Source organism: Meles meles, chromosome 2 (assembly GCF_922984935.1).
Source record: "Meles meles chromosome 2, mMelMel3.1 paternal haplotype, whole genome shotgun sequence".
NCBI lineage: Eukaryota > Metazoa > Chordata > Mammalia > Carnivora > Mustelidae > Meles > Meles meles.
The window spans coordinates 36,838,452-36,860,061 of record NC_060067.1 but is presented as its reverse complement, the minus strand read 5'-3'; the positions used below and the strand labels follow the sequence as shown (position 1 = coordinate 36,860,061).

General features: G+C 47.1%; 2 protein-coding genes across 4 annotated transcripts in view; one reads left to right on the top strand and one right to left on the bottom strand.

The window, feature by feature from the left end:
- The first annotated feature begins 260 nt into the window (after window positions 1-260).
- The window catches only part of KLF3 (Kruppel like factor 3), a 36,244-nt gene continuing 14,894 nt past the window's right edge, over window positions 261-21,610 (top strand). The window contains exons 1-2 of one of the 3 annotated variants that reach the window (XM_045989469.1): window positions 261-905; window positions 15,678-15,773. Coding sequence is in view for 1 of the 3 variants with exons in the window: in XM_045989461.1 (XP_045845417.1) it covers window positions 15,717-15,773 (57 nt within the window). In the remaining 2 variants the exon portion in view is untranslated. Of the gene's footprint in view, window positions 906-15,677; window positions 15,774-21,610 lie in introns of those variants that run through there. The other 2 variants (XM_045989461.1, XM_045989477.1) reach the window with 2 other exon arrangements.
- LOC123936817 (putative uncharacterized protein FLJ13197) lies at window positions 644-976 on the bottom strand. Its single transcript, XM_045997384.1, has one exon. The coding sequence runs from the start codon at window positions 974-976 to the stop codon at window positions 644-646; it is 333 nt and encodes a 110-aa protein (XP_045853340.1).

Sequence of the window (21,610 nt, the reverse complement as noted above, 5' to 3'; positions counted from 1 at the left end):
CCCCCGCCTCGGCCGGCCCGCGCGCCCGGCTGTGTGTTTTGGAAGCGGCGCAGCGGGCTGCAGCCCTGTGACGCCCGGAGCGGGCAGGGCCGCCCTTCCTTCCCCCCGGGCTGGGGCGGCGGCGCGGCGGCGGGTCCCGAGCGGGCGGGGGAAGAGGGGGACCGGGGGCGCAGGGAGGGGGCGCGGGCGGGGACTCCGGAGCTGGGGCGGGTGCGCGGGGCCGGGCCGGGCCGGGCTGGGGGTGGGGGGCGGAGGGCGGAGGCTCCGGGGCGGGGGCCGCGCCGCGCACGCCCAGCCCCTGGGCCGCCCCGCGCCTCGCCGGACAGGTTGGGCCGGTGGGGCGGCGCCCGGCTCCGGGGAATAATGAGTGTCTGTCAGGCCGTCCCCGGGTGACTGGGCGGGGCGGGGCGGAGGCGGCGCGGGAGGCGGGGGTGGCGGGGGAAGGGCGCAGGGCGGGGTGCGTGTTTGCGCGAGTGACTCGGCCGACCCCTCCGGCGGCTGCCTCCACCCAAGTGGGTGGGGACCCGCCCAGCCCGGGCGGCCGCGGCGGCTCCCTCTCCCCTCCCTGACCCTCCCACCCCGGGTCCCAGCCTCTACTTACCCCGCCAGCCCCGGGAGGCTCGCAGAGCGAGCGGCGCCGGCGTCATGTGACTGCCCGGAGTTGGTGCCAGGAGCCAGAGGGGAGCCAGGAGCGGAGCCGCGCGGAGCCGGGGCCCGAGCCGGAGCGCAGTGCGAGCGCCCGCCGCACGCGCGCCCGTCCCCGTTCCTGTCCCTGTGCCCTGCGCCGCCACCGCCACCGCCGCCCCGGCTGGCGCGCTGACATTACTGCATTCGCGGGGTTCAAGGCGGCTCGGAGCCGGGCCTTTATTTCTCCGTCTGCAGCGCTCAGCACCGCGCCTCGAAAAGTAAGTCCCTTTCCCTCACCTTCCCTCGCCCCGACTCCTGCTGTCGCCCTTTTTGACTCGTCCGGTCTCATTTCTTTTTTCCTCCCCGAGGGGGGTCGCGCAGTTAATGGGCCGGGGGTGCAGCGCGGGGGTGGGGGCGCCTGTGGGCTTGGGAAAGTGCAACAGCTCCTCGAAGCCGGGGGTGGGGGCGGAAGGGGAGGCGAGGGGGAGGGGGGAACCCCGGGTTCGGCGGTTGAAAGTGTGGGATTCGGGGGAGCCACCGTGCGGATCCCGCGGTGCGGGGGACCGAGACCAGCGGCGCCCGCCGCGGCCCCGCCGAGCCCGCGGGCGGGGGCTCACCTGTGTGGTCCCCCGGCTGCCGCCCGCCCTCCCGCCCGCTCGCTCGCGATTCCCTCCAAAGCCCCAGAAATCTCAGTGCTCTCCGCGTGTGGCAACGTTGTTTGGAGAAAGGTAGCGAGGAGGCCGCGCACTCCTGCTCCTCCCCCTCCGGGTCCCCCACCCCCCCTCCGCTCCCGCGCCCTCCCCTCTCCGCCCCCCGCCGCCCCCCTCTTCGGACGGGGCGCGCGACCGCTCGCCCGCCGGAGCAAACTTGGAACAGCTTCCCGGGCCCTCTGGGAAGAAACTTGGGGCCGTTGGGACTGAAGGCTGCATCCCCTTCTCGCTCCTGGAGCCCAGGAGCTGCCAGGGCGTCTGGATCCTCGGGGGCAGGAGAAAAGAGCTGGCCGGGTTTGGAGAGTCCTCCTTGGGGGCACACCGAGAACCTGCCGCAGTGCCTGGAGCAAGGATTGCAGCGAGGCTGGAGGCGGAGAGCGCCTTCGGCAAGTGCCTGCAGCGTTAGGGACTCGAGCCGTGTGGGGACTTGAGGGACTGACCCCTGGACCTGGACCCTTGGGACTTACCTAGCATTTCAGAGTGGCTTTCTTGGAGATGGCAGATAACACTTGGAATTATCATATCCACTTTGGCAGGTATCAGGAAGAATCTTCTGTGCTACATTTCATAGCTATACACAGTAATAATAGATGGAGAACCTGTGTGAACTGGACTTATTTTTAATAGGTCAGGTGAAACGGAAACTGGAAATTGCTCACCCTGTGTTGCACTAAAATAAACATTTTGCACTGAATTTTTTACTAGCTCAGAATGCATTTTCCCACTAATATCATCCAGGGTACTTTAAATATATCAGTAATAGTCTCACAAGAGTCTGGTATTTGAGGAGAAGTGTGTAGTGGTATTCTGACTTCATTTACATTTAGTGTATGATTATTAGCAAAATGGAGTAGAATAGACAGTTGTCCACGGAGCAGTTTTGTACTTTTTTTTTTTATAGTGCTTTCTGTATGAATTTGAGCAACATTTTTATAAGAAATCCATCTGGATGATAATCTGCCTAACTGGAGGAAAGACTTGCTTTTAGGGGAAAAACAATCTGATAATATTAACATCTCCAAAATGTTGAGAGTTAGTGTTTTTTAAAGAAAGAACAGACAGATGAGTTTCTTCTGGCTCCAAGCATGGAATATGTTGACCTTAGCTTATTAACAGAGACCTGAAATGAGATGTTTGATGAATTTCAACTCTCTAGGGAAACTATCTCCAGTCCTCCCTCCAGTCAGTGGGGTTTGCTGAAGTATTAGAAGAAAAAGAGCTCAGTGTACTATTTAAGTTCAGTAAAGATACACTTCAAGGAACACTTGGCTTTCATGAAGGGGAATGCAGGTATAAAAATGTTAGAACAACAAAGAGAAGTAGCTACTAAGACGACAAAATCTTGTCAGATATAAAACATGCTATTGTTTTTTCACTGCAAAGTTTCTAAATTAAAACCCAATCTTCTGGTTGCTATGGGCACAGTAATGCCTTTATGCCTCTTTTTTTTTTTTTTTTTTACCTGTAGTTTTGTCTACACCCATTTTGTTCAATCTCTGATCGTGGAAACCTGAGTTGAACAGTCCTGACCAACTAACAAAAAAAAGAGACATAATGGGGGGGAAGACTATGAATGGTTTTTACTACCTTAAATATACTTAAGGGAAAATAGACGTTTTCAGATATCTTGTAAAAATTGATATTATGGTCTTCAGATTGTATGGCCCTCTTGGGTTAAATGAAATGTCAGGAACAGAGTAACATTCTCCAAAGGTGAATTTCTTTAGATGTGTGGACAGGAAGAACAGATGTGCAGCTGGGTGCAGATAGATTTCTAACTATGCACTTAAAAAACATGGTGAAATTTGGGGGGCGACTCTAGGTAGCCCACACTCTGTCTAGGAATGTAGTTCTGTATAGCGAAGGGACACACAGAACTGGTCCAGTTGTCGGTTACATGGACTAACCCAGTGTCCTCTGAATTCTGACCAGTGCTCTCTTTGCCTTTTCAGGATGCTGAGGCTGAGCAGTGATCGTTACCCTAACCCCCAATCTGATCAAGGCTAGAGACCAGCCATTGGGATGGGGGAGAAAGAGACAAAAGAAATGGGAAAGGAGGCTGGTGTTAATTAGGAAGGGTCTCTGCTGCCTGCGTGTGATAAAATTACATGTTCACTTACGGTGTTTACTGTATGTGGAAGCTCCTATTTGTAAATAGGGCAGGTCCCCTGTATAAAGCTGGTGTTATTATTCACACCCGTGGAACAAACACCTCCACCCCCCTGTTGTTGTCTTAAAAAACTCCAGCTGCTCATGAATATAGGGTCAGGGAGGGCCGGCTCAATGTTTCTCTGCTCGCTCTCCAGCACAGCCAGCAGAGCTGTTTCCTGTTCTTTGTTTCAAGGCTGGGGTTTGCGTCATACATTCCAAGTGGCATATGTGTGCTCTTTCCTGTTTCAGGCTGTTTTCTGGTTGATCAGTAGCCGGGACCAGGCCGTGGTCCCTGCCCCTAAACTCCCCATCTCCACCCAGGGAGTTATCCTGTCTCTACACACTTGGCGATTGCCTAAGAGGCCTGTGTTATGTCATAACGAGGAGTCAGTTAACCTTTTTACATATACCCTTTGCTCCAGTGTGTTTCTGTGAGTGAATAAATACTTGCACCTTCTTAAATTCATCATCGCCAAAGTGTGACTCCGAGAAATGTGCGTGCAGGTTGGCCAGAAGGCTAAACGGAGGGTTGCATTTGTCGGTTTTCCATTCTTGTGCGAGGTGGGCAGGGTGTGTGTTTGGAGATACGCGTTTGGCCCTGAAGCTGTCAATTTTGGAGGGGAGGATTGCCACCTTACAGTCACCAAGACCTAGCATTATCTGCAGGCTGTGGCCCACCCTTGGCCACACCCTTGTTCCCCAGTCGCGGTGGAGCTCCAGACAGGAGGCCCCACTGGATGGAGGGGAGAGTTGAAGCATTCCTGGCCCACTGGGCTGATTGGAAAATCTTGCCTAGGTTTTTAAGGAAGAGATTTTTATTTAGGAAAAGTATTGAAGCTAGAAACAAGCTACATTTGAGGGAATCAGCCCCAGGGTCATCTCTTTTAAAGACAAAGATGGGAGTGCTGTGTGATGATTTTCCTAAGGACCACGCTGTATTCTGCATCTGATTTCTGACCTGTTCTAAGAATAAAAAGCCCCAAGAAAAGGAGAACTGGAAATAAGAAATTCATTTTAATGACAGTCTGGAAAATTTTAATCTTATATTCTGAAAACAGAAGGAGACTTCTCTTGTTTTTATTGTCTAACACCACCAACTTTTTCATAATCCCCATTTTTTGGGGGGGTATAGTCTGTCAGTTGTGGGCTAACATTTCTAGGTTAACTATTTAAAACCTACTAATTTTTTCTCTTGGTTCTTCAGAAACTAAGTTTTTAAAGAAATAAGTTGGATAAGAAACTCCTGGCAAGTTTCTTTTTAAACTTATTTTTAGATTTTTGTTAAAATCCAAAGGAATTATCTACAGTGTTCTCTAATGGAATTAATTCAGAGTTGCCACGGCAGCAAATCAGACCCTATCCTCCCCAAAATTGATGATAATAGTACTTTGGTTTTTAACTTCACATTCCACCACATTCTTTGGGTATTTATGGTATTTATGGGTAAAGGGAAGTACATAGTATGATATTAAGAAAACTACTAGAATCAAATAGAAGGTTACTGATAACCTTCCTTGAAAAAAGATGGGCCTCTTGGAAGTTTTCAGTAGGATTTGTTCTTTCTCCTTTGGGAGAAGCAAACTTGAAATACTAAGCTGACTTACGGCGCAGGGGACCTTTAAACTAAAATTTGTAAGTAACCCAAATTCGAAGCAACTTTTTCAGTTTTAGTTCCAACGCTGTTAACAATCCCACTAGCTTTTGTAGACAGAATCTTCGTTTAGCTTACTCCAAGTTTTCCTCCCCATTTTGGGGGAGAGGGAGGTGGTTGACTAATAGATGTAATTAGGGTCTTAACGTATTTTATCAGGAAAAAAGAAAAACTTCAAACCTTTAAAAGCTAAGCTGAACAATTTGGAAAAATTATACCAGTCTGATAATTACTAAAATTATAAAAGGAAAAAAAGGGAATAATTGTTTCATCTCTTGACCATGTAAATTATTATTCCTAACTTAATCCCATTTTATTTCTCCCCTCCCCCTTTACATACTTGTCTTAATATTTCCAAGTCAACCTTTCTTACACAGTGAACAGCTTTCTTAGGTGGTATTTCTTATTCTCTTTTTTTCACACCAGTTGTGTTTAAGAAAAAAAAATAAATATAAGCAACCTCATCCTTGAAAGACTAGGAATTACATTATTCTGGAAATTGGGTTTCTTTCTAGAATGCTTCATAGCCATTGGTTCTAGCTTCAAAAAAAAAAAAAAAACCTAGATTCATAAAGCAATTGATACTCTGGTTTGCTAATGTGTAATGTTCTAGTCCGAATTCATCTCGGAGAGAGTTACAAGAGGATTGTGGTGGTTTTTGGTATTCTCGTTTTCAAGCCTCATCTGTCCCTTTCTTGGACCCTGGTTCTCATCCGAAGCAGTAAGCCAGAGTTTGAGACAGGAAACCAGACAGCAGTCTGCCCTGATAAGGGAGAGCATTGTCTAAAGGAGGCAGCCCTGTGTTTTCCCCCCTTAGCTCTCCTTCCTTGAAATTTGGTAGTAATGAGAAAGAGACACAGTACTGTAGACACAGTTCTGCACCAGAACTAGGACTGTTTTTTCCCAAAGCAAAAAATACCCTTTTAATTGGATCTTTACTTTTTCTAGAATGTCACCATAGTTCAATGAAACATTGAAAAAAAAATTAAAATTAGTATATTTTGTATGCCTCGTCGGGTTTTTAGTGGTCAAGTTCATTTTCTAGCAGAACAGGTTCCTGGAGCTTTTTGAAACTCATTCCATTGTGTTGGCCGGCTGAATACATTATCATTGCCTCCATCCAGTTATTAAGGGGAGCTGGAGACCAAATGCAGCAAGTTAAGCGGCCCTTATTCTCATGCATTCTGAACAAAGCTGGGTCTAGCCCCTACCCTGACTCTTAGGAAGGGGGTGCTATCCCTGACCAGAGGATACTGGAGAGAGCCCAGCTTAGCCTGGGACCTGCCTGAGGTGGTTGCCTGTGTCTGGCAGGCCTGGCGATCTCCAGGGATGGCCTGGGGCTAGTCTCAGTCCGGATCAGTGGAGTTTCGCCAAAGCTAGACATAAGAGACCAAGTGGACATTGAGGTCAGCGCATTCTATCCTGGAGAGCGACCTGTGAATGAACTATGGGTTTTTTCTCCTCTGCCCTGTACACCTTCTGTCTGCTAAGTACCATGCTCGAGTTCAATCGCTGAAATCCACTCCTTTATCTCTTCTTGCGCTTTTATACCCTGATACCTTCCAAAGCTTTGTGCTCCAAAACTACTTTCCTTAGCAAGTTCAAGTTCCTGTTCCGTTCCGTTCTCCAAACAAGGGAGTTTTTCTCTCCCGAGCCTCCCAAAGCGTTCACACTTCCTTTGCGTTTTAGGTTTTAGAAGATGGTTTTCAGGCTCACTTCACCTGCCTCTGGGCAGGGTTTCCTTGTGTGACACCTGCTGCACAATCATGGTGAGGCCCTTGCCCTGCTTTTTATCCTCACGTGTAAGAAGGGTAGTTTGACATCCATTCATTTATTCATCTCCCAAGTATTTATTGAGCACCTACTCATTAGAGCTAATCTCAAATTACGTGCAGTCATTATTACTAGTTAGGCCACAGGATGGAGTAGGTCCCGGGTGATCCAACCTGAAAAGGCATTTGAAAATCTTAATGACCTTCTGGAACCTCCCCAGGGCACTGCCTAACACCGACCAGCAGGCACGGTACCTGTCCCATCCCCTTTGTACCCGGGGACAGATCCCAGTTTGAGAGGACTTGGCCACAGCACCGAGCAGAGAGCGAGCCCCGGGTCCACGGGGAGACACGTTTCTGCTCTCCAACCAGCTCCAACCAGCTCTGTGAATTTGGGCAAGTCATTTCACCTCTGTTCCTCCATTTCCTCATTTCTAAAATGGGGATGAGGACCTGACCCTTCCACCTTCGTACAGTTATTAGGAGGATTTCCGTATTTACTTGGCTAGAGCTGCCAGGTTTTTTCTGAGCAGTTTTATGGACCAGTCACAGGTGCATTGGCTGGGAAGAATAATAGCCTAATTTGGGGCCTTCAGAATGTGTCTTTTGATCTCGCGTCCAAGCCTGCACACCCAGAGACGGGGGTAGGCAGTGGGGGCCAGTTGGGAGGAGGTGAAATTGCTGCCACTGTAAATACTGTGTCCCTGCCTTCCGCGTCCCCTATGGACAGATGTGTTTGCAGAAGCGTCCGCCCACTATTGCCGCTTGTGGTGTAATGTTGTCCTCTGGCTGGGAAGGGAGTAGAGGAGGGCGCCAGGTCCGCCAGTTTCGAAGTCCGACTACTTCAGGTTCCAAAACCCGGCTGTCCAGCTGAGCAGCTAGCTGTGTGATCTTGGGCAGATTGCTTTACCTCTCTGTTCCGTAGTTCTCCTAAGTAATAGGAAAGTAGTGTCCACCCACCTGATAGGCATTCAGGTCCGTGTGAAGAACAGCACCTGGGTCATGAAGGTGACAATCAGCAGAAAAGCTGTGACATCACTTAGCCCCTTGCTTTCCTTGGCCAGTAGAAGTGTCCTTAAAACAAGAATACCTACTCTTTTCTCATCTCAAGAATGCACACTCTTCTCTCATGCAAAACTTCTCCTCATTCGCTCTTTTATTCTGGTCCCCCCCCACCGCCCGGTTTTAAAACAGGGTGAGCGAGAGCTTGACAGATTTGTTCAGAAGATCTCTGGGCAGCTAATACAGAGTTCTTGGAGGATGATACTAACAAGGTCTCTCAACAGGCAAGATTAAGGTTAGGAGCAGTAACTTCTTTTTAAGGAAGTTTAGTTTAACAAGTTTCAGGTTAGGCCTCCTCATCCAAACTACTTGTTTAGGGAAGATTGCAAGTGTCTTCAGAGGCAGAAGGAAAAGGAGAGACTCCGGAGGTCCTAGGATGGGCTGCCAGCTCTTGGAGCCCCTCCTGCCTGCCAGAAAACGTCATCTAGTAAGCAAGGCTGTCCTTGGGGAAGCTGGGAGGGGGCCAGCTCTGCTCCCCTAAGGAAACAGAAGGCACTGGTGTCCTACTGGTGCTCCCAGTCCGGGTGGCGGTCTTGAGACAAATCCTCTCCAGGGCCCCGCCCGTCTAGGTAAGAAGGGTGGCCTGGGATCAGCCCAGGCGCAATCTTCCGCGCTGGACCGGGTGGAGAGGGCCTTGAGCTGGTCTTTGAAGAATTAGGAGGATTTAGATAAGCCGGAAGGGGATGGGGCATTCCACGCTGGTTGCCCAGCATCAGGGCCAAAATTGAACAAAGGCTTGAGGGTGGGGGGAACGGGGCAGCCAGCGCAAAGGGCCCCATGAGCCGGGGTGAGGCGGGGTATCACCCGGTTGGAAACGGGGTGTGGAGCATGGGCAGTGGAACACATTCTGCAAGCCCTGGGGATCCCTGCGGAGGAAGGCTTGTGAGCTTGAGCAAGACAGAGGGCTTGGAGCCACATCGGTGGCCAGGAGTTCAGGATGAATTGGAGGGACCAAGGGGGCTGAGGGCAGAACCCAGTCACACAGTTGGGGGGTGGAGGGCACTGAGGGCTTGGCCCCCAGTGGCAGTAGCAGGAATGGAAAGAAAAGTTGGGGAGGAAGACTTGCAAGATGATCTCTCTAGGTTTCCATGGTGAAAGACCAGAAAGTCAGGCAAGTGGGGACTGAGGGGGGGGGGCAGGCTTTTATAAGGTAGGTGCAAGCAGGGAGGAGGAGGATTTGGGTTGGGGACACGTTGAATTAATTCTCTCCCATAGCTGGGGCTGGAAATGCTTTCCTCTTGCCCTTTCCTGTGCTTTTGAAGGGAGGAGGCGGTGTTAGCTGATGGTTTCGTACCCGGCGGCCCGGTGGCGCTGTGAGGTCTAAACTTCTCGCGGAGAATCCTCAGGAGCCAAGGGAGTGACCACCACCACCCTAACGATTCTTTCGGGTTATTTTTAAGGTTCCAGCCATCCCTGCTCAGGCCGGAATTTCCAGGAACTGGCTGCTGACCGGAGCCAGTTCCGCGGTCCCTCCCTGCCTCGCACTCCCTCCAGGGTGGGGCTCTTGGGTGGAGGCCCCTTGGGGTCGAGCGGGGCGGGTCTCCAGTGATAGGGCACCAGCCCCGAGGCGGACTAGGCCCTGTGGCCTCAAGCAGCCCTTCTGGATTTGATTATATAACGCTCCACAGAAGAGAATCCTGAGGGCTGTGGCCAGCCTTGTAGAATATGTACACAACAGGATTATTACACAGTATGGGCGTGGGTTTTTTTTTTTTCCTCCAGTTGATCTTGGGTTGGTAGCCCTTAAAACTAAAACACCAGAACGTCAGAGAGCCTAAAGAAGGAGAACAAGTGTGTAACCTTAGGAGGCAAAATGATTTGTATTTGCGAACATTTTTCTTTAAAGAAAGGTGCGGAATGCCACTAGCTGGCTGGTATTGAACTTGAGAGTTTACCTGAACGGTATGGGTTTGGATTTCCCCACCCCACCCCCACCCCTGCTGAGCCCTGGGCCTCTCGGGTCTGCAACTGTGTAGGGATTTTACCTGGTGGTTACCTTTGCACCTGTCCCTATTTACATGCAAAATCAATTGCTTCACTTGGTCCTTTCCGAAGTACAGGGTGTGGACAGAGTCTTATCTGAAGCCATGTCCTGTTTGGACAAGTTGGACTCGCCTTGGCAGCTCTCCACAGGGTGGAGCAGATGGGTGGAGGCAGAAAGTAAAATTGGGTGGCTTGTTAGCCTAGAGAGGAGAGAGGGCGGGCTGTTTGCTCTCAGGATCCTTACATTTAACTTAAAACTAAATAATTAACTTTTTGCCCATTTACAAAACATTTTTGTGCAAAATATCTAATCTGATTTGTGAGGGGGCAAAGATTCAGAACTACTACGTGGCATTTTTTTTTTTTTTCCCTCTCAAACCAACGCTAGGAGACGAAGGTAAAGTGAAAAATCCTTCCATGATGGGAAAACTGGGGCTCACTTCCAGGTAGAGGCTGGCATCTGGCTGTTCTGACAGGAGCCCCCAACCTAAACTTGCTTCCCCCACCCCATCCCCACATCTGTTGTCTGGCTCCTTCCGTGCATTTCTGGCCAGGCCAGCTGCCATGAAATACTGGACTCCTCGGGAGCTCGTAAAGATTGTGGGTACAGAAGTGGAGAAGGAAGTGTTTCTTTGAAGCGCAGTTCAGTTGCAGGGATGTGGCCTGCTTGCCCTACCCTTGGTCTTTCTCTGGACCCAAGAAAACACACACACACACACACACACACACACACACACACACGATTATTATTATTTTTTTTTTTCCCTCTTTGCCTCCTGCAGTTCCTTTGGGGAGTAGAGAGTGGGGGAAGGCAGTGCACTTCCTCTGTTAACATCTAAACTCTTGGGAAAATTGAGGGCGCTTGCAGATCTTCTGTTTCTCTCCTCACACCTTGCTGAGGTCAGCTGGGAGCTGCTCCGAGGGTGGCAGGTCCTGTGGAGTCTGAGGATGAGGATTGGGGCTGGGTTAGGGAAGGATAATGCAGGGACCCTTTGAGGATCTGAGGAGAGAGATGGAAAGTGCCCAAGAAGGGAGAATGGCAGAAGCAAATCCTGCTGTATCACAAACTTCGCTTCAGACACATGCTGTGTGTGTGTTGATTCTAAGGAAGGGACAGTCATTTATAAGATTGTTTCTATAATAAAACTTGCTGTCGCTTCAAGACAAGCTGCTTTTCAAAGGAGGTTTGTACCCTCATGAAGCGACTGTTGAGTAGGCCTTACGGTGGACAATGTGATTGTGACACAGAACTGTATTGCTTCTGGAAACTTCATGTAAATGATTCACCAAAGCTTTCAAATACCTAAATCCCACGGTTTTTGCACTGTGGCAAAAAAAAAAAAAAAAAAAAAAATCTGACCCATATTTTGACTTCTGAAAAGTCAGAAGTCTAAGTCGAGAGAGTGAAGGGAAGTGTGTTTCTTCCCTTTTGGAGGAAAAACTCAGTCTTATCGCCCTTCCCAGTAAAAGAACACAGAGAAGGTATTTGTTCCAGTTATGGAAAATTATTCTGGCAAGTTCAGTACAGCTGAGATGTAAATGTATTAATGATTTAGTTGTTTGGAAACATTTGGAGCCTCCTCATCTCTGTGATACCCACATGAAACGGTTAACAGAATTCTAGGCTTGCTTAAAATCCACTAGGTTTAAAGACCCTGAGGTTGGCAAACTCAAATTTAATGCCTGCGTCCTTAGCCTCTAATACCTGTTGTAGTGCGCCACCTGCTGGCTCCACTTAAGACTGCACTCAGTGTCCTGTAATAGATGTCCGGCAGCGTTTGTGTTTTATTGAGCATTCCTTTTCAAAGGATGGCAGTGTCCCCAGAGGATGAGTGGCCCGTATGTAACAAAAGTCATTAAGTTCTAATTCTTTCAGTACATAAGTTAATTCTCACTTGTGTGGAAGGCACTTTGGAGACATGGCAGTCCCTCTTTGATTCTAGACCAAAACCCAAAGACAAGGTCAATACCAGTAGCAAAGTGTTCTCTTTAGAGATGTGCACAGTAGTTACAGAGTATAGGGTTGTTTTTTTGTTCTGCAAATAAACAGATGTCTGATTTGTGTTACTGTGTTCGATTCTCTTCCTAAATTTGGTTTCTTTCTAGCTTAGCTTCTCTCGTTTTTATTGAACGTTTTAATTACGGAATTAATATATTTAAAAATTGGCACACAGATGTGTGTGAGGCTGTCCCTGCTCCCAGCCCCTCCCAGAAAGGACTGTCTTAATAACAGCTGAGAGTGTACGGTTTTCTTTGCATGCCCTTCACCTTCTCTTGTTCCGTATCCCGTGACGACCACTGAAAGTATAATCAGTCATTTTAGAAGCAGACCAAGTTGGGACCAGAGTACTGTTCACCACGCGAAAGGACAGTGAGTGACTTTGGTTCTGTTGGTAGTGGTACGCGACTTCTGCAGAGTCATTGACTGTCCAGCGATGGCTTGTTCAGGAGTTTTGAAATGAGATATCCTAATTCTACCGCTCCTTTTTACTGGCTGAAATACTTCTACAATAAGAAATACCCCTCCTGCAGTGATGGAATTACTCTTGAGGTATCATTCTGAACACAAAAGCGTACCTTTATAATTATTTTTTAACACAAATAAGTCAAGTGTCATTGGAGCAGATGCTCCCTATTAGACTTGACTTTTCTTCTCCTGCGATTTCAAGTTCTGTGACGCATTCTCCTGCCCTTAGATTTAGGTAAAACTTAAAAGAACGCAAGTGATTGAAATAATGTCTTAAAATGAGAAGAGATGTAGTAGGTTAATGTGTCGTTCATTTCTAAGTGGATTTAGTAGTCCCTGTTGTGGGCATTAGGAAAAGTGTTAAAGGCTTTATGAGCTAGGTGGTAGAGTTAGAATTTGAACCGGAGCCCATCCTAATTCCACCGTGCAGTCTTGCTGGTGGCAAAGGGTGTAGGGTACGGTGGGGCACACACCAGCCGGAAGCTATGTTGTGGTGCGGCTGGGAAGTGACCAGGTCCTAGGTGAGGTCTCAGGCAGGATGTCCACTGCTAGTCACTTGTAACAATTCAGTCTCAGGGGTTTTGTTTTGTTTTAAGATTTTATTTATTTATCAGTGAGAGAGAGTTAGTGTGCCAGAGTGTGTGCATGCAGGGGGGGTGGCGGACAGAGGGAGAAGCAGGCTTCCCCCACCCCCCAGCAGGGAGCCCAATGTGGGGCTCCATCCCAGGACTCCGGGATCATGACCTGAGCTGAAGGCAGATGCTTAACCCACCGAGCCACCCAGGTACCCCTGGTTATGAGTTTTTTAAAGGGCAGAGGGGACTGACCTCTAAGGCTGGGTATGTTAGTGCAGAGGCGGCCAGTTCTTGACGTTGTTCCAGACGCTGGAACCGACAAATTTAGTGCTGTGAATACAGTATGCAGCTCCAAAATTTGTATGCGTATTTGTGGATATAAACTATTTACAGGGCAAAGAGTTCCTGCTTTGCTTTAAATTTCACAGCGAGGATGCAGACCGCCTGCCTGAGTCTGCAGAGCGGGGCTCTTTCATGATGCACCTGAGGACTGCTTCTATTTAGGATTTGCGTCAAGACCCCCTCCAGTAGAGTGGATGAATCTGTAAGAGTAAATTCAATTTAAAAGACTTGGGGGAGGGGTGGCCATTACATTCCATTTAAAAGGCTTGGGGGGAGGGGCGGCCAGCCAAGGGTCAGAGCTGCTGAATTTCTTGACCTCATTGATGGGAGCAGGAGATCTCTGCATCTTTTGTTGACAGTCTGCTAGGAGGCACTGGGCAGCAGTTCTCAGAACCATACCCATCTCTGCAGCTGCTAGGCTGGGAACTGGTTAATAATAGATCCTAAGACACAAAAGGGGTTTTCATCCTTCATTATGAAATCATCCATTTTTCACTGGCTGTTGGCGTTTGTTTTTGCTGGCATACATAAGAGGGTATTAGCACCATTGATTGGAGCAGCCTGGTATCAAATCGTGTTCACAGATTATAATACCTACTGTGATGTAGGAGAATAAAATTCGAAGTCAGAGCCTTATGTGGAGTTACTGACGATTCTCACGTGTTGTCATGAGACCCAGAACAGTCTTTCTTCCATGGAGCAAGGACGCGCAAGGAGGACAGTATTATTTTTGTAATTGTGCGTGAAGCTTTCCTAGTGTATGACGACCCACAGAGCGTGGATACAGCAAACCGCAGGGCTGTGATCCTGGAGGTACAGGCTGGGGAGTTTTCATACTGAAAAATAGCAGGTAACCTAGAACGAGAGGCTTCAGCAACTTTTTTTGGGTAGAATGCAGTCTGGAACTTGCTCATTCACTTTCCCACCCAAACCAGAGGGTCCTGACAAGACCTTGCCTTCAACCAAAGCTCTAAACCCTTAAGCCAGATTTGGATTGTAGGTGCCTGAAGCAGGTTGTGGAAGATCTGGGCAGTAGCTGGGCAGTGATTCTAATACCTGTGAAACACAGCTGATTGTTGAGCAGACTAAATATTTTGTCTTGTGGGGAAGCAGTTGGCTTGATGGAGAGAAGTACCAGAAGTGAACTAGTCCAGAACACCGAAAGAAAGGGAAGGAAAATTACAAGCCTAACAACAGAAGAAGAGAAAGCCAAACGGGATTAAGATGGACATTTCCTTTACATTAGGCTGAAGAAGAATGGGAATGAATACAAACTAATAGTCTTCATATATAAAAAGTGCTTAGAAAACAATGGGCAGGCAGCTTTGGGGGAGGGGTGCAAGACCCTCACATAGGGTCTAGAGAAGACATGCAAATGTTAAATAAACATGGGAGAAAATCCGACTTTAATTAAATCACTTTAGAATAAAAACAGTTTGCCGTTTTAAAACTAACAAAGTTTTGTGGGTTTTTTTTTTTTAATAAATGGTAATACACATTGCAGGTGGACATGTTGAGAAGTGGGTTCTATTTTGTTCATGGAAATAGTATTTTTGCTGGATGATACCTCAGCTGCTTTGGAAAATGTACAGTGCTTCTCACCCAAGAATTCCCCTACGTAAGATTTACCCTAAAGATGAATTACGGATATTCAGGAGGACCTAAGTACAGAGATGCTCACTGCCATCCCTAATGGTGGAAAATTTAGAAGCGACCTCGGTGCCCAGTTAAAAGGGAAACTTGAAGTAAACTGAAAACTTTAAGCAAACTGTTGGCACACTGAATTCAATAGTATGGAACTATACTTGCTGAAAAAGAGACATTTTCACAATCAATTGTCAAGTGAAATTATGGGTATGCTATAATCCATTTTAAAAGAGAGTTTGGAAGGATAAAAACTGAAGATAGGAATGGTGGTTGGTTCTAGGTTTTCTTTTTGCCTGTCTTGTTTTTCTTGGTTTTTTCTGTAATGAACATAAGGAAAAATGTTTAACACTCATATATCCTGTGAACTTCTGGTGAATTGCACAGCGATCTTAAGCAAGCTTGGCTGCCCAGAGGGGGCTGTGTACGTACTGTTCCAGAAATGTCAGGGTTAGAATTGAGTTAGAATTGCCAGTTGGCTCTCATCGACTTAGGACCATGGAATCTGGTTTTAATTCTATCAGATGGCATCTTTCATAGGTAAAAAAAATAAGTTCCAGCCATTCTGGGGCCAGGGGAGAGGAAGGAGCTGAGAAGGGGTTTTTGAGGACTCTACGTTTTCTTTTGTTTCTTTACTAGTTTATATTTAAAGTAACCTTGGGATTTATTTGGACGGCTTGTTTTGTTTTCTAGGCCAAACACCAGAGCACCCTAGAAAGCTGAACTAAAAGAATGCTCATGTTTGACCCAGTCCCTGTCAAGCAAGAGGCCATGGACCCCGTGTCGGTGGTAAGTTTCCAAAATTGAGCACCTCTTTTATTCCCAGTGCCAATAACATGACTGTGTGTTGTATTACTCCTTCAAGTTGCTCATCACTGGACAGGCATTTGGTGGACAGACTTTTCTCAAAGCCTCGGTCAGTGAGTGATGGGGTGAACACCCTTTTAGCAGTGTGCATCCTTTAATCAGTGGGGTCCATTACCCCATGCCCCCAAGATCGGATCAGCACAGAACTTGGGTCATAGGTGAGTCTAGCCATGATGGAAGGAGGTTTACAAAAACTCCTGTTAGCAGCTTTTTAGTTTGAGCTCTCAGGATTATTGGTTTGGGCCCAAAAAAAAGTCTGGCCAGACTGATTTTTAAAAATTAATGTGCATCTGGGGACTTCCAACCACTGCCGCCCCTGCCCCCCCCCCCACCAACTGCCCCGGGGAACATTTAAAAAAAAAAAAAAATCGCTGTATGCAATGTTTACATGGTTAGGAAGCAATTTTCAGAGGCACTTCCACAAGAAATCTGCACCAAGACAGTAATCCTGTGAGGTGTTTTTTTACTACCCCGATCATAATAGAAGAGTTTCTTTTTTTCTTTTCTTTTTTAAGATTTTATTTATTTATTTGACACAGAGAGGGAGAGCAGGGGAGGGAAAAGCAGGCCGTCTGCTGAGCAGGGAGCCAAGCGTGGGACTCGATCCCGGGACCCTTGGATCATGACCTGAGCGGAAGGCCGAGGCTTAACTGACTGAGCCACCCAGGGGCCCAGTAGAAGAGTTTCTTAAAGATGTTTGTGAATGTCCTTTTCTTCTTAATACTGGAAGAAGAAAGCATTCCGTTTTGTCTTCTGTAGTGTTCAGCCTCTCCTTCATGGAGCTGATGAAATAAAAGAGGAAACAGTGGGGGAGGGGGAGCCCTCAAGTCCTGCATCTAAAAACATATTCAGAATAAAACGATCTGCTTAAAAACCGATGACAGCAGCTATCCTGAGCTGTCCGTGGGGTGAGATGGTTGAGGAGAAGGTAGCGAAAGAGAACATGGCCTTGAGGGTGGGATTCCTTTGCGCTTGGAGGAGTCTGGCTGGGAGGGAGTCTGCTTGTCTTTCTTAGCACCAGTGTGTGAAGCCAGCACCCCCCACCCACCCCCCAGGATGCTTCTGGGCCACAGGCGGCTAGGCGTGAGCCAGGGGCTTGTCGAGGTCCAGCACTGGTCGGGTGGAAGTGGGATGGGGTGGTAACGGGTGGTAACAGAAAGGGGGCGGGGGACTTACCGGCAGGGAGTGGTTTGGACTCCCGGCCATTGGTTGGGCCAATAGGAAATAATACGGCAAGGCTCCCACTCCATCTTGCTCTTTTCTTCCACGGGCTTGGAAAATAGTCACAAGGGGAAAAACTTGGCCCGAGTTGTGTATCTGAAGGCTGGTAATGACACGCTTGCAAAATTAGATCATCCTTATGCATCGGCCGCTGAGGCTCCTGCCAAAAATGTTTATACAAGACACAGGGGTCACTCGGAGGCCCTTGGAGCTGAGTTGCCATGGGTAGGACCGAGCCGGTGAAGTGTTTCCTGCTGTGTACAGTGAAAAGTGAGGTCTGAGTGGCTTTAAGGAAATAACATTTACATTCTGGTGTGATAACTGGATAAGCAAGTGTCTGAATACGCAGTAACTGAGCAATAACTTCATTAATCAAAAAACTGAATCGACTTCTGATGTTCCTTGGTCCTTTCACCGTATTCATCAACCCCTTACCCCAAACTATTGCATGATCACATTGGAGGAAAACGGAGGTATAAAATTTCCCTATTAATTATATCCTTGAAATATGAATAGGTTTTTAGTACTGGAGAATATGATTAATTTTATAAATGATGCAGAACCATCTTTGATGCATTTTAATATTCAGTATATTTCCAATGCCTTTAATCAAGCATGAAAATACGGCTGAAGAGCCAATTTAAAGCTCAAATGAAGATCCGCATTGCCAAGTTGGTATGATATAATTTAAGAGCAAGCAAATGTACTTGACTGAAAAAAAAAGGGGAAGTGAAATGAATTTGAAGTAACATTTATACTTATAATGCTGTAACTTAAATAAATACATGAAGTTAAAACATATAGACGTGTCTTTGCAATTAATGGTCTTTTTCTCTTTCATACTCCAGTTCTCAATTTCAGCTTCCAGCTAACACTTACAAAATTTAATTAGATCATTTCACCAAAAGTTAGAATCTGTCCCCACAAGGAAATGTCTTTCTCTTAATTCAGCAAAACCTCAGTTAACTGAAACATTTGGGGGATGTGGGGTGTTGTGATTTATTTTACTTAACAAAACTAAATAAAAAGCCTTTGTTTCCACTCTTGAATATTCAGATTTTATCTTTCCTGCCTCCCTAGGTGGAGTGTGCTAAACCTGCTTTATTATTCTTTTATTCCTCCTTTTTTTTTCTTTTTTTTTTAATCCCACCCTTGACCTGTAGTTTGGTTACTTATTTGGTATTTTGCTGTAGTTTAGAGAAAATAAGGAAGTGTCCTTTCTCGCTTAGGGAAATGCAAGCCTTCAGTACCCTCCCCTGCTTAAACCTTGAGCTTTGAGGCAAACAGGATGGCTTTGAACCGCCCTAGGAAAATGTGCAAGAATGTGGGGCAGAGTAGACCACGGCCCCCTCCCCCAGCTGTGGATCTCTGCCACCTCCTATCCGTGCGATGTTGGCAAACCACCCAGGGCTCCGTGAGCCTCTTTCCTTTCTGTCAAATTGGAGATGATCGTATGTACGTGAAGAAACAGCGTGTGAATACAAAATGCACATGTGAAGAGTTACTTTCACCAGTATATCGCCAAAGAAAGCTAGAGATTAAGGAATTGAATTCAGGAAGTGAGAAAGAAACCAAAGAGTTTTTCAAAGTATTTTTTCTTATTTTATTCCAAAGGAAAGATAACTTTTGAAAAAAAAAATAAAAGTGTATTCTTCCCCCCCCCCCCCCGCCCCCTTCTTGTAATGAAAATTACCCTCTAACAGACTCCTTACAGGTTGAGAAGTACTTAAAATCTGTAGGACCTCTGTTCTGTTCTCAGGGAAACTTTCATGACTCTTCTGAGCCTGGCAGAAAGAGAGCTTTCTACTTTTGTTTGCATAGAAGGGTAAGAAATCGCTGTTTCCAGAGTGTGTGTTTATAAGCTCACCACACCTTCCTGCGCTGGGAACCCCACCCTTGGTATGAAGATTCCTTTGACTTGCCTTGGCCCTGTCACGGATGCTCACTCTTTTTTTCATATTAAAGAGTGGTGAACTAGAGACCCTACTGCCCATGTTTCGTGCAGTGCCTCCATCTGCTTCAGCTGTCTGGTGATGGAAAACTCACCAAAACTCTTCCAATAAAACAAGCGATTGAAATGCTCACTTAAGGGATGCCTGGGTGGCTCAGTCGTTCGGGCCCCTGCCTGCGGCTCAGGTCATGATTCCAGGGTCCTGGGATCAAGTCCCTTGTGGGGCGCCTTCCTCGGCGGGGAGCCTGCTTTTTGCTCTGCCTAGCGCTCCCCCTGCTTGTGCTCACTTGCGCGCGCGCTCTCTCTCACAAATAAATAAAATCTTAAAAAAAAATGTTCACTTAAGTACAAAGTGGTAGCTTTGGAAAATCATCCAACGCCGTGCCTTCTTCCCTGTCACAATTAAAATCGTCCTGGTTTTCGAGAAGCCAGAGAATTGGTGCTATCTTTAGTCTTGACAGTGGTAAAAAACCCACTCAGTGTGCACTGATACACTTCACTCGTTCATCCCGTGTTTATCGATGAATGCCAGACCCTCATCTCCTGTTCTAGTAAGAGGAGGCAGTCTGCAAATAAATGTGACATAAATGTCTGTCGCAACGGGAGAGAACTTTCTGGAAAGTTAACAGCGCATTCCCACCCCCAGTGAGGGCCGAAAGATCGGAGAGACCCTTGCTGGAGTCTGTCTTCAGGATGCTCTGGTCCAGGATAGAAGGCCTCCCCGGGTGAGCGCTGTGCACAGCAGGGCTGGGTGGCCATCGGGGGCCCGAGGAGTGTTGGCTGCCTCATCAGCACTTGAGTCTGGTTTGGATTTGGGGCTCCTCCAGCACCTGTTTGCACTGCTTTGTTAGGAGGTAGGAAAGGTCTGGAACAGAGACGAAGCCCCTATTACCGTGGTGTCCACGGAAGGCACACACCCGGAGCGAATCGAACCCTGCCCTGCGGAGATCAGCACAGTTGCTGGCTGACTTGTAGTATAGCTGGTGTGCTCCACCCAGACAATGGAAGCAGACGGTCTCACAGAGGGCTCTGGCAACCACTGCTGTGGGATTTTCGGGTGAGATGGTGTGAGGAGCCCCATTTCTTCACCCTTTTACAAAGCAGTCAGACTGGAAATAGTTAATTGTGTACTCTGTTGTGTGTCCAAATGTGTCTCCCTACTTATAGCCCTGTAGCCTTGCATACACTTCCGGACGGGCCAGTGGATGGGGGGTAGGGGGGCGCGGGGCAGCCACTGGGGAGCAGAGTCAGCAGGAATGTGCATGTTTATAAAACTTGGCTTGATGTGGGGTTTTCTCTTTCTTTATGGCTCGAGAAACCCGAGATGATTATTGAATTTGCAAATCTCCCAGGTTCTAAATTGTTGCTTTTCCTTAAACTCCCCCCACAGTTAGAAAAATCCAGCAGTGACAGCAGTAAAAGTGTGTCCTCATTCTGCTTTCTATTTAGCTGCCAATAACTTGGCATTGAAATCTAGGTCATAGGGAGGTCTTTGAAGAATAGGGCTGAAAATGAGGGAGAAGTACATTTTGGTGAGTAGAAGAAAATGCTGCCTCCCATTTCCTAACTTTTTGTTTCTAGTGCCATGACTTTTGCCCTTTTGAGAATCCTATGAAGTGAGTTAACCTTTAGAACTAGGAGAAATCTTTCTCCCCCTGTATTTAATGACTTCTTTAAACCTTTGTTGTACATACTAGGAATTTATTTTTTTTTTAAGCAAATCACTGCCTCTTAACTTTATGTATTTTAATATTTAAATGTAAATGTATTTAGTATTAATATAGCTGTATGTTTTGGGCCTTTCACCCTGTGGTGTACTTACATGTACCTGGTTCTAAAGAAAGGTAGAAATAGTCTTTTCCTCTGATTCTTGATGTATAACTCAAAGCCGTTTTCGAAAACAACAGTTTATAGGGGGCACTTGAGTGGCTCAGTCAGTTAAGCATCTGACCTCTTACTCATCAGGTTTCCTGCACAGTATGGAGTGTCTTAGAGATCGTCTCCCTCTCCCTCCCCTTCTGCTCAAACCCCTGCCCCTGCACTGCCCCCCCCCTGTGCACACAGGTGCTGTCTCTCTTAAATAAATTAAATCTTTTACAAATCACCATTTATATATTTTGTATTTCCTTATTTATATCCTTCACGTCCTTGTTTTTTAAACAGTATTATTAGTGAAAAATTCTTTCCCCACCTTTAAATTGTTTCTGAATGGCTTGCCAAATTTTAATACTAAAAATTAGTATTTTTATTCTACTCTGTATCTCTTTGTCATTTAGAGGCATGCTGGTTCAAAAAGGGTCTGTGCCCGTAGGGCTGCTCCCCAGAAACTCAGAATCTGTATTTTGACAAGATGGGTCAGGTGCATTCATGCAGAGCGAGGTTCGAGAAGCCCTGGTTGGGGGGATCAGACCCATTACAGTGTTCCTACTGGTCTAGAAAGAGAAGGGACTTCTAGCACCACAGTGTGGGTAAAGCTCACAACATAGCCTATTGAATCCAGTTATAATTTTAAATTATTTAAAATTTAGAATGGGGGTTTTCAGTCATCTTGACAAGTTTTGCCCTATCCTCATGGCACCTTCGATTC